The sequence below is a fragment of the Thunnus maccoyii genome, chromosome 19 (assembly GCF_910596095.1).
Source record: "Thunnus maccoyii chromosome 19, fThuMac1.1, whole genome shotgun sequence".
In the NCBI taxonomy this organism is placed as follows: Eukaryota; Metazoa; Chordata; class Actinopteri; order Scombriformes; family Scombridae; genus Thunnus; species Thunnus maccoyii.
In genome coordinates, this window is record NC_056551.1 from 16,392,180 (window position 1) to 16,409,997 (window position 17,818).

General features: G+C 38.9%; 1 protein-coding gene across 6 annotated transcripts in view; it reads left to right on the top strand.

The window, feature by feature from the left end:
• The window catches only part of rgs3a (regulator of G protein signaling 3a), a 158,261-nt gene that overhangs the window by 113,439 nt on the left and 27,004 nt on the right, over positions 1-17,818 (top strand). For all 6 annotated transcript variants that reach the window (XM_042394479.1, XM_042394480.1, XM_042394483.1 and 3 more), the window contains one exon: positions 8,101-9,087. In XM_042394479.1, coding sequence (XP_042250413.1) covers positions 8,101-9,087 — 987 coding nt within the window. The remainder of the gene's footprint in view (positions 1-8,100; positions 9,088-17,818) is intronic.

Below are 17,818 nucleotides of genomic sequence, written 5' to 3' on the forward strand. Positions count from 1 at the left end.
TTGAAAAGGGGGAGAAATGCAAACAAAAACACACAGTTAAAATAAAAATCTAAACCTTTTTTTTGTAAATGAACTAAACCATAAAACACTTGTACGGTTATTTGATGTGCAATCAAGGAAATGGGAATAGTCTTCTTCTTCCTCAGTCAGTGTAAATTGAAAGAATAAATAATAGAAGACAATAGAACAAGAGTGAAAGTGTATTTGTTCTTATTCCTTGTTCATCCTTCCTTTTGTGTTTCATGTTTTTTTTTTCAAATGAATTTATGTCTCTAGACTTCTTTGACCTCACATGTCTAAGGAAATGAAAGAGATAAGTGAGTGAGTAAAGACAACTATAGAATAGAGTGAAGGAGAGTTAAACAGATCAACTGGGTGGAGTTACAACATTTAGACATCCTGCCAGCCAACTTGCCGTCACACAGATCTAGCATGGAGTCAGTGGGAGGAAGGGAGTGGAGACATTGGGAGTGGCAAAGAGGAAGAGAAGAGAAACCACATCCTTCTGTTTGGCAGTGTACAATATTTTTTAACAGCATCACTAATTGAGTTGAGCTGGATTTATTGAGGTTGGAGGTGGATTTGGCAAGTATAATGGTGGATACATTAAACCATTAATATTAGAGTATGATTAGAGTAGAGTGAAGGATGGAGGAGAGTTTGATAGTCTTTAATGTAATGTCTTACTTAAAAACAACCAGCACACAGGAAATTAAATAGAGAAAAGGGAAAGGGAGGAAAGGGAAGGAAAGAGATAAAGATGAAAGATGGTACCTTGAAATTGAGAGAAGGGAGGGGTTGAGGTAAACTATGACGACGGGTTCATAGGTACATCTTTAGCTTTTGGAGAATTCACAGCACAGCTGCCCCCCTTGGGATACTGTAGGTCTCTCATTGCCATGGTAACCGTGGGACAGAGTTCACATGATTGTCCCTGAGTGACTTTCCACGAGTGTCTGTTTGTGTGTTTTCCTGTATTTCTATCTTTATAGAGAGGATTTTGACCTTTAGAGATTTAGATTGAAGATACTTCTTCATTTCTTCAGAGAGATATTTTAAAAATAGGACTTTGAGGGTATTCCCTGTTGTCAACTGATGTCTCCACCAGTTGCGGTTTCTTCTGTGTTTCTTTTCTACCCAGTCAACACAGTTACACCAAGCTTGTGTTGTGAATGAGTAATTTGGCAGGTGTCGATGGAAGGTGTAACTTCTTTTCAGAAGTAACAGAAGGTGTTAAACAGTAGTGGTATGATTTTTTTTAAATACTCCAGTGGAAGTTTTAGACAATTGATCGCATGAGCAACATCATTTCAATCCCTCTACGTTATCTTTGTTATGACATCAATAGTGGCTTTATACAAACACATTTATACAAGCCCAACATGTTCATAATTTTTTTTAAAATATGAAAAACTTTCTGAACTGTATTTATATACTTGTGTGTATAAACAGAACAGAAATAAGGTCAAGGGTAGCTTCCCTCCCTGGCCCATTTTGGCTTTAAAAATACCCCCTATTCTGGGACTCCCAAGGCTGACAAGCATGCATATGTATTTGGCATCTGTGGATCTGACAGTGGAATAAGATTTATCTGCCTGAAAAAGAATTATACGGTATCTGTGTAGCAGTTTTGCCTTTTTACCATAAAGACCATGGCAATTACGCAAGAAGTGTAGGGAAGAGGTTTGCACCTAAGCGTATACATGAACTAGGCAGTGGTCTTGGATGTAGTTGGCATAAAAGAGAGGCACAGGTTGGTTTTCTGTATTTTTTTTTTTTTTTAGCTTCAAAGCCATTAGGTGTTTTTTCCCAGAATTTTCCTTTCCTTTTGGCTTTTTTGTGATTTTTTTTTTCTTTTTCTTTTTAGCCTTTGGAACTGTGGACCCAAGCCTAAATAGACTCTAGGGAAATGACACTAAACAGACCCAAATCCAGGAAATGTGATAAACCTCTCCATCTGCCAATGTCCTGTCTCTGCTTTGTTTTAAGGCCATTTAGAGTGCTTGTGTCAGTTATCTTATCACCAAACTCTGTTCAAAAAGAAATAGTCTCTTAACTGGTGCATTAAAAACTTGAATTTCCTGATTCACTTCGACAGTACAGGAGACAAATGTTTTTGTCATAGAACATTTTCTTTTTTCTTGGTGCATTTTTCCTTCTGTTAGAGACGGTAGAAAAGGACAGGAGTAGAGACAGGGTGGATGACATACAACAAAGGAACACTGTTTTCTGCACGATGCACATGAAGAGTTGTATAAAATGACCTGAAGTGAAATTCACTGGGGCTCGCTAACTCATGTTGGAAAAATGTCAGTATGGCTGCCTCCTGGCCTTTAACACGAGTAACAGGCACGATCATTAACATGATAAAGCGTGGCTTTAGCTCACCGAGCTCATGGAGTTAGCTGACCAACAAGGCATTAAATCACATCTTCACAGTGAACTGAATCCAATCTTTTGCTGTTTGATCCTTGACCACAAAGACGAACAAAACACTGTTTGGAAATTCGTATCCATAAAATTAATTTATTGTTATTGGTAGCTTGTTCTGTATATTTGGAATTAAATAAAATGTTGCCTGAGTGTTAGTGTTAAGAGATCATTATCATCATCATCGTTAGCTAGTGAGACCCCTAATGCTGTTAATGATGCATCTACATAAAAAACCAACAGTAAGATTTAGTCCTCTCCTCTCCTCTTCTTCTCCTCTCCTTCTCCTCTCCTCTCCTTCTCCTCTCCTCTCCTCTCCTGTTTTGTTTCTGTCTCTCTGCCCTCTTAAACTTACTCATCTCATTGCCATTCACTGACTCCCCTCCTCCCTTCTGCTTGTCTTATCCACTTTGTCTCCTCCATCTATTCACTCTCTTACCCTGCATCCCACTCCCGCTGCCTTTTAGCATGGATTTTGTTTCCTTTCTTAATTGAGGCAACGCCAGAGATTGTGTTGTGTTGAATCATTGATGACTTTGAACTGTGGTTGAGTACACGTGTATGGTACTCGCACGCATATAAACACGAGCACTGAAATAAAGCATATGCAGGCTGCACATGGTCTCATTGCCCATTAGTTTGTGTCTTTTCATGTGTCTTTTGAAACACGTTCCTTGACGAGAGAATGTTAGGCAAAGTGGTAAACGGTGTAATTGGAAAATATCTTGAAGTTTGTTGATATGTTTATTCTTTTTATATCATCAGATAAGACATGAGGACATAAGGCTGAAAAGATGTAAAGGTACATGATTCTGTGTGTGTGTGTCTAGTGTAGAGAGTGTGAGAGGGAACAAGTGTATCTGACAGGACTGGTGGTGACATTGTGTCTCAAGCCATATCTTCAACTGGCAGGGATATGTGTATGTAAGAGAGAGAATGAGAGGGGAGAGTCAGCGAGGCAGAAAAAAGAAAAGAGAAATAGTCTGTGCAAATCATAGGTCTAAATGAATGATGGATAGATAGATGAATAAATATTTATGTTTTAATTACCTTATCAACATGTTCATACTGTGACAAGCCTCAGAAAACAACCGAAAGTCATCATTTTCTGACAGTGACTCACTGTTCTGACTTGGACCACCATGAACGAAGAAAGAGCAGGAAAAGGAGGAGCTGAAAGGGATGAAAACCTGGCTTTAATTCCACTTTTCCTCCCTGGATGCTTTCATGAAAGTGCATTTCATTCTAAAAATATCCCTCATACACCCTGTGCATCACTGAGAAGTCTCGATGTCTTGGTTGTAACACTACTGTGAACCATTTGGATAGGATCACGGGGAGGTTAAGAGGGAGTTAGGACGGAAAATGAGAGGTCTGGATCACCTTGGGGCAGTTGTATATATCTATGAAGATCAAGAAAAGTCAAGTTTATATTTATAGCCCTGAGTCACGACTTGAGCTTCAAAGGGCTTCACATTGGCCATATTGGGAAAACAGTAAATGAAACTGACACCACCCAAACAAACAAGCAAGAAAAAGATGAGAAGCCTTGAGTACTGCTACTCAGAGAAGGGTCTTGGTTATAATAAGGCATCTGGAAAAATGAAAAGAGCAAGGGTCGACAGCTAGGTGCAGCCAAAGAACAGTTTTTCAGTACTTTTTATCAGTGTGTTTTGAAATCTTTAATTTCTTATAATATTTTGTAAAATTTGGAAATAGATTCATGAAATCATTTGTTTTGCATTTAAATTGCATTTAAATAAACTTCAGCGCGAGTATTTTTTAGCTCTGTTTTTGGTCCCCACCAACTCTTTAGATTAATATTAGGCTGTTTAGCTGATAAGTTATCCACTATGTCCACCAGCTGTTGCTAACTTTGTCTATCATGCCATTTGGTGCTGGGCAGGTAGTGCACATTGGGTTTTTAGAGCTTGAAAACAGCTACATGCTACAGCCTAAAATGCTGATGAGAGTAGAGAGAGTGAACAAAACAATAAAGTTGTGGGCTGAAACAATGAGCCAAAAGATGCTATAAAGCAGCATAGAGCTGAGGGGAACTGCAGAGTTGAGTGATATTTCTCTGTAGGTTTGTCACTATGAGCAACTCCTTTCACATGCAAGTAGTCATGTGATCCATTGTAAATGTAAAAATATTGATTGTAGCAGCTGTAAAGTCATGACCGACTCCTATCTCTTTGACAGAATACTTGGATCTGCAGTTAAAGTTGATTTCGTTTACTGTATCATCCTTGGTTTATCTACCTTGGTTTTTCAGCATTATAACCTGCCTTTAACATAGACTTATTAAATAGCCTCTCGCATGGCACAGAGCAAGGCACAGTATTGGTTTTCTCTCCACACAGCAGGATTCATTATCATCTGGTTGATTCTCCATCCAAAACATTTGGTAGAGGGCCAGATTTGGCTAAGGGGCAGCTATGTGTCAACCCCTAAAATACAAGCACAAACAGAATAATGGTGAAATATGGTGCAAAAGTTTGCAAGGGATTATTTGGTGTATATTGGTAGGTGTCTTGAGTAAATGTCAGTATTGCAGATAGTTTCATTGTGACAGACTTGAGGTTCTCCACAGCCCACATTACAGAAATATGAGGTCATATTTTTGCAGGAGACACAGTGACCCTCATTTCAGACCGTAGTATCCTGTATCTAGACATACTGTATTCACATTGTGCTTATACATAATTGAGGTCATAGCAGATCATTCTCACTACTCAATATGAAAATAACCATACATATCACTTCTGCTTCCTACACTATAAACCAAAGCCAATATAGACTGATTTCAATTTTTCACACACATTCTCTCTGAGATTACTTGGAGTATATGTGCTACAATTTCAGGAGGTATGGATAACATAAGTTTAAGACTTGGACCAGAAAAATATGAGCAGCTGAATAAAAATTTAAGCACTGAAAGTTCAAGAATACAGGTTGAAAGTTTAGAGGCAAGTTCAACCAGGGCAACAGTATCTGGGGAAACTAATTTAAGCAGCAAAAGTACACAAACAGCTTGTGAAATATCATGAGAGCTGTCTGAGAGGGGAGCAGAATTATCTCCAATTAGAGCAGAGCGTCTTGTGACTGCAGCTTGTCATCATGGGTTAACTTGACCAGCACAATGAGGCCCTTCAGAAGACTTGCTGCTGACTTAAAGAAGGTAGAACTGATTTTGTAGACAGAGCTGAAATCCACTCATGGTTGCATTGAATAACAAATATTTGTGGTAGCACAGTTTATTTTCATGGACTCCACTTAAGCTCATGTCCATGTCAACTATCCATGTTCATAGCCACTCTAAACTTACTGTTACGTAAAAATAAAACATATCACTGAATGAAAATAAAATTCATGGTTGACTATTTGCACAGTGGGAGATAAATTGTGAGCTGATGCAAAACAGAAGAAAAGATTTTTTTTTTTACACGTTTCTGTTCGGCTGAGACAATAAGAATTTTTCAGCTTTATGGTTTTTCTTTCCTTAAGTTAACATCACAACAGTCACTTCTACTTCTTTGGTTAGACTGACTCTCAAATGGTTGTTTTATCTGAAACAATGGCAACATGGTTGTCTACAAACATATGAAATATTTTTTTCTCATTTTCAGAAACAGCTTTGTGAGCTTAATGAATGATAAGCAGAAGTGTATGTTTGAAAATGTCATGTTTAAAATGATGACTGGGCTTCAAAAAATTTTTTGAAGCCCAGTCATCTCTAGCTAGTTCATTTATATTAGGCACTGGGTTTTCATCCCATTTTATATACCATATGCTTTACAAAGAGCTCATAGGTAGCCATTCTGTGCAGGTGGGTTTTGAGTGCCTTCCTCTCCCCCCCAAAAAAGAGGGTTTGGCTTTTTTTTTTTTGGTCCTGGTCCATAAGCAATTTCCTGTGGTGAAACACTGCCTGGGGTTGATGACTAACATTTCCAACTCACTTTAACCCATTTATGTTTTAACTTTCCACTTCAGATTTTATTTCAGTGCTTAAACCAGTGCATCATCTCTCTTTAATGCATTTATGCATGCTTTCTTATTTCCGGAGGAGCTGGTGCTTCAATGTTGAATGTGGACTGGAGCACAGCCAACAGATGTTGATTAGCACATGTTGATAAGCTCCCTTTCTTGCCAAATCATGATTAGAGAAAATGTCTGATTGTCAAAATATGCTGATGCCAAAATCAACAAATTTATACTATGACAACTGTGTGAATATCAATACACAGTTGATTCATTTCTTCAACCTATGTTCTCTATATGATTAAAAATTAGAATTTTTAAAAAATCTAAACCATATGATAATTTCACAATATATTCTGTATTCTATATATATTCTTTAACTAGCTGTTACTCCGTTGAAGCTAAAATCTTCCTTATTTTGAGTGACATATTAAAAGGCAGCACCATTACATCAGATGGAAAAAAAAGTTTTCTGCATAAGGTTATAAACATTTCCTTAATTCAGCTTGATATATTCAGTATCGCCAAAAACTTTGTGATCTTGAGTCAAATTTCAAATAAAACTGTGTGGGTTTGGATGATGTTGGCCTACTCAGAATACATTTGTAATGATCCACCCACTGAAGGCTCTGTGGGCTGGAAGAGGTTAAAGAAGCATTAAAACCAGCAAGTATTGGGAAAGAAGCAATACAGATGGATTGTAAAAGGCAGGGGGTGAGGACACGCCATGTGCTGTGTGTGTGTGTGACACAGGGATATTGTGTTTGGCCCTGGGAAGTAGGTGAGGACTTTGGAGGGCTTGTATGTGTGCGGGCATTGAGCTAGAGACAAATTTACTGTAGGTTGAAATGATTGAGACGTATCAGCGCGAAGATGGATGGGTGAAAAGATGGGCGACTGATTCGAACACTGTAGCAGTAATCCTATCAATTTCTGCAAGAGGCTTGGCTTTTTTTTTTTTATTCCACAGTCCCTGAGGGCACAGTATCAGCTTAGTTTGACTGAATGAGTGCAGCCAGTTCCAGTATAGTACAGTAGCTAGCAGTATGAGGCGAGCAGAACAGCAGTATATGACACTCATTGAACTCTGGAACTGATATTATAATGTGGCAGATCATTTTTTTGTAAGTCTTATTTTGGGCTGATATCTGTTCGATATCAGCCCAAAAATGGCCTGCAACAGCAGATGTTTATTCTGTGTAGCACGTCACAGCAAAATACAACCCACTTTGTGTTGAGGACACCTCATGAGGCCCATATGGAAAGACTGGCATGTCAGATATTTTTGTTTTCACTCTCCTATTTTGACAAGGTCCACGACATGCTCTGTGTTGCCATGGTTTTTGACATCTCTGATCCAGGAAGTCTGTCTCTGGTCCCTCTTGCCCGATCACGCAGGTCATGCTAGACCGCATGCTAAGATCAGTCAGGGTTCAGTATGTAGTCTGTCTCTTGGTTAAGTCACAGCTGGACTATTGTCACTTAATCTGACATTGTGACCTTCTCAAAAGACGTAAATGTCACCTTGTCTGATCCTGGTATTACATCTCGGTCACACCAACATGTAGCATGACAGAGATGTTTTAAAACCAAATACAACTTGATCGATTTTATAGAAAGTGCATTTAACATCTAAACAGATTTGACTAACTATTCTCTCCATCTGTCTCTCTCTGTTCCCTCCTCTAGATGTTGGAGCCTAAGGTGGATGCCCCCTCTTGTGAGCTGGGCGGAGTAGCGGGAGATCGAGGAGGTGTGTGCCTCCACCTGCCCCCACGTGGTTCAGAGGGTGAGGAAAGTAGCCTGTATCCCTCCAGCCCCTCAGAGCCCCCAACCCTGGGCAGTCCTCACCCCTCAGAGCCACTCACCCCTTTGGATGAGGTTTACATGCCCCTCGGAGGTCTGGTGGGATCTGAGGAGCGGCATAAGGTGCCCCCCACACCGCCTCCTTCCACCGAGGGTGAGGATTGCAAGAGTATGGAGGGAAACGAGATGGAGATCTGGAGAGAGGGAAAGGATGTGGAGAAAAGGAGAGAGGAAGATGAGGAGGAGGATCGGGCCAGCAGAAAGAGTGCTGGAAGTGAGGGGGAAGAGAAAGAATATGAAGGAGAGTACGAAGGAGACAGGAATGAAGAGGAGGTCAACCTAAACCTGGTGGTGTCAAACACAGATGATGACAACGCCTCGGAGCCGCCTGACACCAACGCTCCCCCCTCCTCCTCCTCATCCTCATTTGTCATCCCTGAGCTGCGCCTTGATCGCTCCTTTAGTGCCGACGCCCTCTCCTCACCCAACACTGACGAAGAAGAGTACGATGAGGATGACGACGAGGAGTCCGAAGACGAGGACGATGAAGACGACAGCGATGATGCCTACCTGCAGCGTACTGACAGCAAGCGCCGGAGCATGGTGGAGGGTGCCACCTGTGAGAAACACGGTGGAGGAGGGCTCAGCGTGCAGAATTCTCTCCGCAGACGCACCCACAGTGAAGGGAGCCTCCTGCAGGACCCCCGCACAACGTGTTTCACCTCCGACAATGCCATCAACTGCTTGGAGGTGGGGGGAGCGCACCACAAGGGTGGCTGGACACTCCCATCACCCAAAACCCTGAAGAAAGAACTGACCAAGAATGGAGGCTCCATGCATCAGCTGTGTATGCTGTTCTCTGGAAGGAAGGTAAGCAGCTTAACACTGAAATAATATCATATACTTATGCTGGATTAAAGTTATAAAATTACAAAGAAATCATATAAAATTCAGCAACTGTCTATGGTACTATGGTTATAACACACATACACACACACCAGGATAATACCGAGATATTTAAACACAATTGCACACAAATACTAAGATTGAATGTACAATGTTTAATACAGTTACTTAAGTTAATACATTTAAGTATGTCCCATTACTATTTCATCAACACAACTTGATTGATCAAGTACTTCAGTGAAGTTTCAGTTCCCTGGTTTCTATAGAAAGGGTGACATCAAGTGGTGAACTAGAGAAAGTGCACAAGGATCCTGCTACCAGAGTGTTCACAACTAACAAAATGTTGAAGTGGTTATTGTCAAGCTTATCTAATACAAAGTGCAAAATTGATATCCAAAACAGAAATATACAATATGGCTGAAGATAATAGAGAGTACTGTCCACAGCACAAGTCTAAATCGTTTCATTAACTGCGTGACAGAATTGATTTGCTGTCCATCTGCAACTATTTTCTGGAGTTGAAACTGGAGTTTTCAAAAAATATATTTTAAAGCTGCATTAAAGTTTCAAAACATTGTATTCAATTTAATGATGTTGAAATATTAACTTTACATGAAAAGGCACTCAGCCTCATTTGCATTGAAATAATATATTAATGTAGTAGTTTTTCAACTTGTCCAACAGAGGGAAGCATGTATCACATCCTGTTAGGCCAGCAGCCTCACATAAGTTGGCATTGTGCCTTGTCTCATCACTTTGGCCAAGTATGAGTAATGAGCAATAATTGAGAAATCTCAGCGCTTCTTGTTTTTCCTGTTAACTGTGAAGTAATATGTCGTACAATTTCCCTAGAATTATTATGCTTTAACTGGAATGCATACAGGTCATTGTCCACGCCAGGATTTCCCCCAACTTCACTGTTTCCAGATACAAGATTTGAACTGCACACCTGCACACTTGTGCAGTATTTCATCAGTATGTATTTGCTAATGACAGTTTCTGAAAAAATAATTGACAGAAATGGAGAGAAAATAGGAGAGAAAGAACAAGGCAGTGATACCTGAGCTCCATGGACTTTTCATACACTTAATGATAGACAGAACACAAATGACAGAGGTGATCAAATGCTCACTCTATCATTGTAGAAATCAGAAGCACTGCTCCTTTTTTTATCTATCTCTTCTTCCAACAACTCTGTCAGCACACTCGGCAGCCTTAAATGGCAGTGTGTGTGAGCTGTGCAGAGGGAGGAATGCAGCAGACAGGGCTGGAGCCTATTGGTCTTGGCAGATTCAAGGGTAATTTTACTACCTATTGGCGTCATGGATACAGTTCCTTTGAGGCCTGTGTTTCCATTATTTAAAACCATCTGTCATCCCCCTCATTCATAAATCTTGTGACATCTCAAGGTGCAGAACTTGAGTGTGTGTGTTTATGTGTGTTTGTCAAACCTCTAACCAAGAGAACAGAATGGGAATGGGATCATTTAAAATCGGTAACATTGATTTATGAACCTGCATGCACATGCTGCCTTAATTTCATAATACCTTTAAAGTTGGTTACGCTCACTGGTGCTCATTTTCAGTACTGCAGCGTACCAGTTGGGAGAAATATAGTTCCTGTCAGTTCTTACATTTCACTAGTGTGTAAATTGTCTAAGTAATACGGGAAAAAGAAGAAACTGAGCCATTTTCTTAAAAAAAATTGGAAGGTAAAGGCAAGCTAAATTACAGTTGTCACCATGCAAATTCTGATAACTTTACAATAATTCTATTAATGGTTCAGATACAGAATAATATCTCAGATTCTGAGACCAAACAACACAAGATCAATATGTGATTAATCAGCCAATATGATTATATGATTATAAATATTTTACACCTCTGCTCTCACATCTGTTGCACGGAGAAACAGAATCTGTTGTACTTTTCTTCTCTGAGAAAGTTTCAAGATAAATTCATGGAGGACAGGTGTCATCCTGTTTGCTTAGCTTATTACTGCCATGTCATTGCCAATTAGATACATGACGTACATTTCAGCTGCATGCATTACATCATGAAAACACCAGAGAAAACGACGGAAATAAGTCCAGGGCTTTATCGTTCTGTCCCTGACAAAGTTTGATATGTTGCATTTTAAAATATATTAGAGTGTTGTCAATAAACCTAAACCTATTTAATCTTACGACCACTCAGCCAGCTTCAAAATCATGAAGATAAAAACACAACGACATATTGAGATAGAAACCATGCACAATAATTCATCATGTAGTTATATAAGCTGCTGCTATAATGACAAGTAAAAGGAAAAATTAAATCTTAAAAGATGTTTTTTAAAATTTGGGAAACTATGAAACAGTTTCAATTTTTTATTTATTTATTGTGTTTTGATGAACATTTTATCCAGTCATAAAATATTTAAATAAAAAGATTATTTGATATTAACCTTTAGCTTCCTTGCCAGTGCATTCAGATCAGATGCTAGATGCAGATGCAGTAAGGGCATTTTTTTGCTTTAACTTAAAAGTGTGCAATCACAGTAATTACTCAGATGTAGTGACTGACCAAACTGAGTTTCTGAGATTTTACTGAAGCTTATTTTCCAAACTCCATTTATTACTACCATTAGCATAACTCAAAACCTTGTTGATCATAAAATGTAAGTTATGATAAACATTTTACAGAGACTCACTTGAAGTTTTTAAGTCTGAAATCAAGACTGCAATAGAGTTACATAGCACTGTATGTATAGTGTGTGTGTGTATATATATATATGTATATGTGTATGTGCAATCGAGAGAAAGTAGTGTGATGGGGGAAGGGAAACAGTGTGTCTCTACTGTCTGTGTTGTTTCATAATGTGAAGCCCCCCCCCTTGTCTCTTTCTCTCTGTCTCTTCTCCTTTCTCTTGCAGGCAGTATTTACTTACCCTTTGTAACTGTATGTAGGCCAATAACAGCTATTGTGAAGCACAAATCTTTCAGGAATTGATATGAATTGAGGACAAGATTCTTGCTTTGTGCAGTGTCATTAAGAGACCTTGAGGGGGCAAATGAGAGAACAATATTGGTCCAGGAATTGATATCCTTGTGGTACACCACATGAATATTGAGCCTTGTGGGAAAGTCATCAGTTTACACAAGGAATTTGACATAAGAAATCATAGCAATCTAATAAGGATAGCATGGTCTGCCCATCATGTTATGAATTTACACAAAGTCCTCACATGCACTGATGTTCAGCTTGAAATCATTGCCACCTTGTTGAGATGCTGAGGTCAAATCTGCTGTCAGAGGTCTGTGTAAAACCACTTTCAACATTGAGACCATTATTAGTTAAAGAAAACATGAACTGCTAGAGCTATGGCTGGATTAAAAAGATCAACCAAGAATGTTTTGCTTCTGCAGCGACCACAATAGCACCATTAAAATGTTTTGCTCATAAAACAACAAAATGGAAATTCATAGGAGTGAGATTCCAGCAGCAATAAAAAAAAATGCAGCTGATCTGATTTAGTTTGTAGCCACATTGGAAAATCCTAATTTCCATTAAAAGGTGTTGAGAGACATGCCTGAAATGGTCTTTTAATACTAAACCACTGCATGTTCTTTCCAATCAGACCATTAAATTGATCTCTCATTTTGCTGTCCAAACCCTCAAATCCACCGTCATTTTCCAGACATCCCACTATCCATCATCGTGTTGTGGATGTGATGCATTCACACAGACGTTGTTGCAACACACACATATGGATCTAACCCAGCGGTTTTGGCTCAAGGAGGCCAAACATTTTGTTTATGTGGCCTGAATGTTTGTTTGAAATCCGGATAAATATCGACTGTCTTTCAAGACATTGGGGGGAAAAACAATTTTAATGTGTTTACTGATGGTTGTTTGATGGCTTACATTCCTGCGTTGTGTCAAGGATACACAAGAGTGGATAGTGTTAAGGGAAAATAGGTTAGCATGCATTCGTACTTGAAAACAGGTATGCAAACGGATGGTGCTGCATGTGTGTGCACACACACATACAGAGGAATAGAGAGAGGGGGCTTTGTGACAGACTGTAAGGAACAAAATTAAACAGAACACTATAAGATGTCAAAACATTTGCTTCTATCCTTTATCATTTTTACCTCATCATTCCTCTCCTTTTTATGATACAATCTAGATGTAAAACAGTAAAAACAATGGTTCAGCTATAGTTTTTTTGGCTTGCATTGACGTTAAGGCTTAAACAACATTCAAAATTCAACACTCAAGCAGGCAGTTTCCATTTAAAGCTGGTGCACTGCGCACACAATTAGCCCATCTGTTATTTTTGTCTTAAACAAAGCTGCAGGCTACTGCACAACTAAATTAATGTTCTAAAGTAAATTAAATATTGCTGCTTTAGCCTGGTCATAGAAGTATGAAACTGTGAAAATGATGATTAAGGCTGCTTCACTTTCAGAACTACTTAAAATATAGTAAATCATGTTATTCGATATGTGTTTGGCTAAAACAAACAAGCTACACTACAGGCTAATCCAATACTAGGAAAACAGTACACACAGCAACTAACTTAAGTGACTCACTTAAGTCCTCTGGGCTAAATCCAAAATATCAAATCGATGCAAAAATACGAATGAATCAGAAAATAGAACACACACACACACACACACACAATCTGGGTAAATATTTGCTGTCTTGTTTGGACTGACCTATATGAACTTATCTTATTTTTGTCAGTTCATACATTCCAATTGCAGAAAAGCCAACAACAACAGTGCAGTAGTGCCTAAGCAATGCTATATACCTGAAAAAGCACCTTTTAGAGTGGCTTACATACAGTAGGTTTAGGACACATCAATGAATTTAGAGCTTAGAAAAACATGTTTGCAATATTGTACTTTCAGAGTATAGTTTGTCTCCAGTTTACCGGACCTCCACTAAATGTCCACTGTGCTGTGATAAGCAGGATAAACAGTTACAGGAACCTAAACACTATTCTAGGTTCACGCACAAAAATATTAGTAAACACTATTGAGTCACATTTGAGTACCTCAGCTACAAGTCTGAAAGGTTCTCAGAAATCCTCCACACAGAAGCTATTAGTACTGATTTCTCATCATTCCTCAGGCACTAGTGTGCATGTTCCTGTATATTATCTAAATTTAGCTCAAAGATTGTATTGTGAGAGAAGCATAGCACTTGTTGATATCAAGACTATGATGCGTACCTCACATGGATTAGTGCACATGACCCGAGCTAACAATAGCTTGTTTTTTACTGAATGAATGGCACAAGAGGTTCATGGAAACAATTTAAAAATATCCCTTATTGATGAGTGCTATAGTCCAATCCCTTCAAGTGGTGTTTTGACAAAATAGATGTCACAGGTAATTTGCTTAGGGCCAAGGTGTACATCAGAATCAGCAAATATTCTGCGACAGCACAGTCACACACTGAACTGATAGTATTGTAGGTAAACACGAGGATCTCCTCTATTTGACTGCAGATGGCTTCGAATGGACAAAAGGTCCCCAGGGTTCAAATCCATGTTGGACACAGCCAGGCTGGATATGTCCAGTGAAATGCTAAATGGGTAACATGTAAATATTTACTGAGCAGACTGAACAGGCTTTCAGGACAGTCAACACAGTGAATAGCCACCCAAGTGTCTATACACAAAAACATGAATGAACTGAATGTGATGTTTTTCTGTTTATGGGGTATTAGTTCACAGTTAACAATAAAATTCTACTGACCACACTTTGCAAGAGACCACCAAAACTACAGAACTACAGAGGACAATACATCATATATAAGATTTCCCCAAAAGGAAAAATTAGTTACATAAGACAGAACAGACAGAACATTTCTTAAATTTCACAAGAAATTCTTGTCACTTGTTGTGAAATCAAAGACATCTCCCTTAGTCTGTGGCCAAAGCGCCTCCGTCTTGTCTGGAAAGCGTGTGTGTAATGCTACCATATCTCTCTCTCGCTCTCTCTCTCTGTCTCTGATATCATTTCTTTTTATTTGGTTGCTTGAAAAACAGATACACATATTAGTGATTCCATGGCCAAGTCAGACATTACTAAGATTACTAACATTACACAACCAAATGGCCCTCTCACAATCTCTTTCCATTATCCAACCTTGGTTTTAACAGTCTTAATACATTATAAGGAGTTGGCATGGAGATGGCATTTTTAAAGCATGCACACTCACAAACACTATGCCCACTACCATTTTGAGTTTAGCATTAGCTCTACTTATTGCATTAAAGACAAAGTGAAACCGTTCTGTTCCATAAGTAGTAAAAACCTCAGTTAAAATCCAATTGACATTTGTGGTAATGTATATGACTAAAAAAACGGTGTGTTGTGTTGTTCACTCCATGTGTTTAGGTAATAATACTAACGGATGGTTATTTTTATAACAATCTAATACAGTTATTTAGTTTATAGGATCCCATTTACTATAAGCCATAGTCCACTGTGGGTTATATATCACTGTTTGACAGAAGAGGCGAGCCAATTGGCTGCGGTTAGTTCAGATATGTCTGTAATAAGAGGGGGACAAAGAGCACTGAACTGTGTTTGAGAATACTATGGATATGGACAAAACCAAGTTACGTTGACCAAGTATTTGCACTGAAGCACTGAGAGCTGTAGGTTTATGCTAAAACATGAATCATTATTGAACTTCTACAAGCATGTGCTGTAATGTATGCCAATTTGTGTCATGACTCCAGCTCTGTATAGATATTATGAGATAAAACAAAGGAATTGACCTAAGGCCCGTCCCCCTTAGTCGCTGTTGCTACGCCTTTCAAGCTTTCCAAACCAGCACAGCACAATCGGTTAGAAACTCTATTGGGAGCCTACTTTTTAATGTTAACGAGGACCACAAAATCAATCCTTTCCATGCACTTTTGCTCATGTGCTTTTGGTTTTGGAAAGGCTAAAAAGGCATGACCCTCTTAACACTTTAGATATGGAGGATAGCTCTTACTAGAGCTCCATGCACACTGCTCAAACATGTGCAGAAAGCTTGACAGGCTTGCAGATGCTAAGCTATCATTGGAAAATTGTTGCTCGGGGTGGCACTCAGCAACAATCAATTGTTTTAGTGTTTATTTTTGCTTCTTCTTAACTTCATTTCACCGGGATGGTGCCTTCTGACAGACAGTGGCAAGTACTGTGCATAAGATATTCTGTCTTTCTAGACAGGCAGTCATGCTGACAGGAAGGGGAAACACCATGCCAGTTGAATAACAGTGATAACAATTAAGAGTCTTGTGGGAAGAGTCTTCACTTTCACTAGACAACTCCTGTCTCCATGCCTGTCAGTATGCTGTGGAAATACTTAATAGAATCTGTTAATGTGACTTTGAGAGCCAAATGAAATGACTTATTATTATTATATAAGTTCTTCACATCTGCTAATTACATTTCCTTCCCCTCCGCCAAAAGTCACGCCGAAGTTAAGTGTTGGAATATGTGCTTTCATTCTCCATTCATCATCATTTGACCATGAGAGCGTGTCCTAACTTTCAGATGCTCAAAATGTATGTGTGTAAATGAGTATGGATCTATGGTGGTGAATAACTACTATGGAATCTTTTGATTGCTTTATTTCTGTAGTTTCATATAGATATTCCTACACTTTGTTTTTACTGTAAAGTAATTTAGAATAGTATGAAACTGACACTAGAAAGAAACATCAAATAAAGAAAAAAACCTTTTATGTCTGAAGGAAGCCTTTAACTTAAATTAATTTGCCCAAACGGGTAAATAGAGTAGCAAGTCTTTGATCCAACGACTTCAGGACAATTGAAGATCATTTCCAAGTACAAAAAGATAAAGTTCTTTTCATTTTTCCACTGAAACCTATAGTGAACTTAACTCCTTGCGACCTCATGAAAGTTCAAAGCTTCCCACGCTAAACCCTTCTTTGCCAGGGAAGCTCCTACATGGCTAAAAAAAAACAAAAAAAACCCCCCCTGTATACCTGTATTCTTTCTCTCTGTGTACTACTTAAGCGCGCAGTGTGCTCCACATGGACTTACACCCTTTCACAAATCCCCACCACAAAAGCTAGCTAATCCCAAGCTAATGAAGCTAGCATTCCTCTTGTTTATTTAGCAATTGTTTGGCTGTTTGTGATTACTGAGGGGATTTTATGCTACCTGGATCCGCTGTGAACTGTGTGTGAAGGAGTGTGGGAACGTGCTGTTTTCATCCTTTTAATTCTTATGCTGCTGTAATACAGTGTGAAGCAGGGATATAATAGCTTCCTTTGAAATGGATTCTAAAAAAATAATTTGCTCCCGGTTGTTTCCCATTTGGATTAATATGGGCAAATGCATGAAACAGTGAGCGAGGGAATTTATTCAATTAGCGTCAGCTTTGACTGAGCAAGAAAGATAATGACGATAAACATGACTAATACAGTAACGCAAAGGCATGAAATATGACCAACTGAGGGGAATAAACAGCAGTTACCATCAACAATTAACATTTGTAAATGTTTGTGATGATTGTTTTGTGAGAAATTATGTCTTGATGTCATGGCACTTAGTAGCTGGACCTTTTTCAGTAGAACCACGCTCTCTGCCCACCTCAGTACCCCAAAGTGTACGCAGGGTCATTACAGTAAGTGACAGAACTTTGTATACTGTCACTGGCACAACAAAGCCCTCTCCT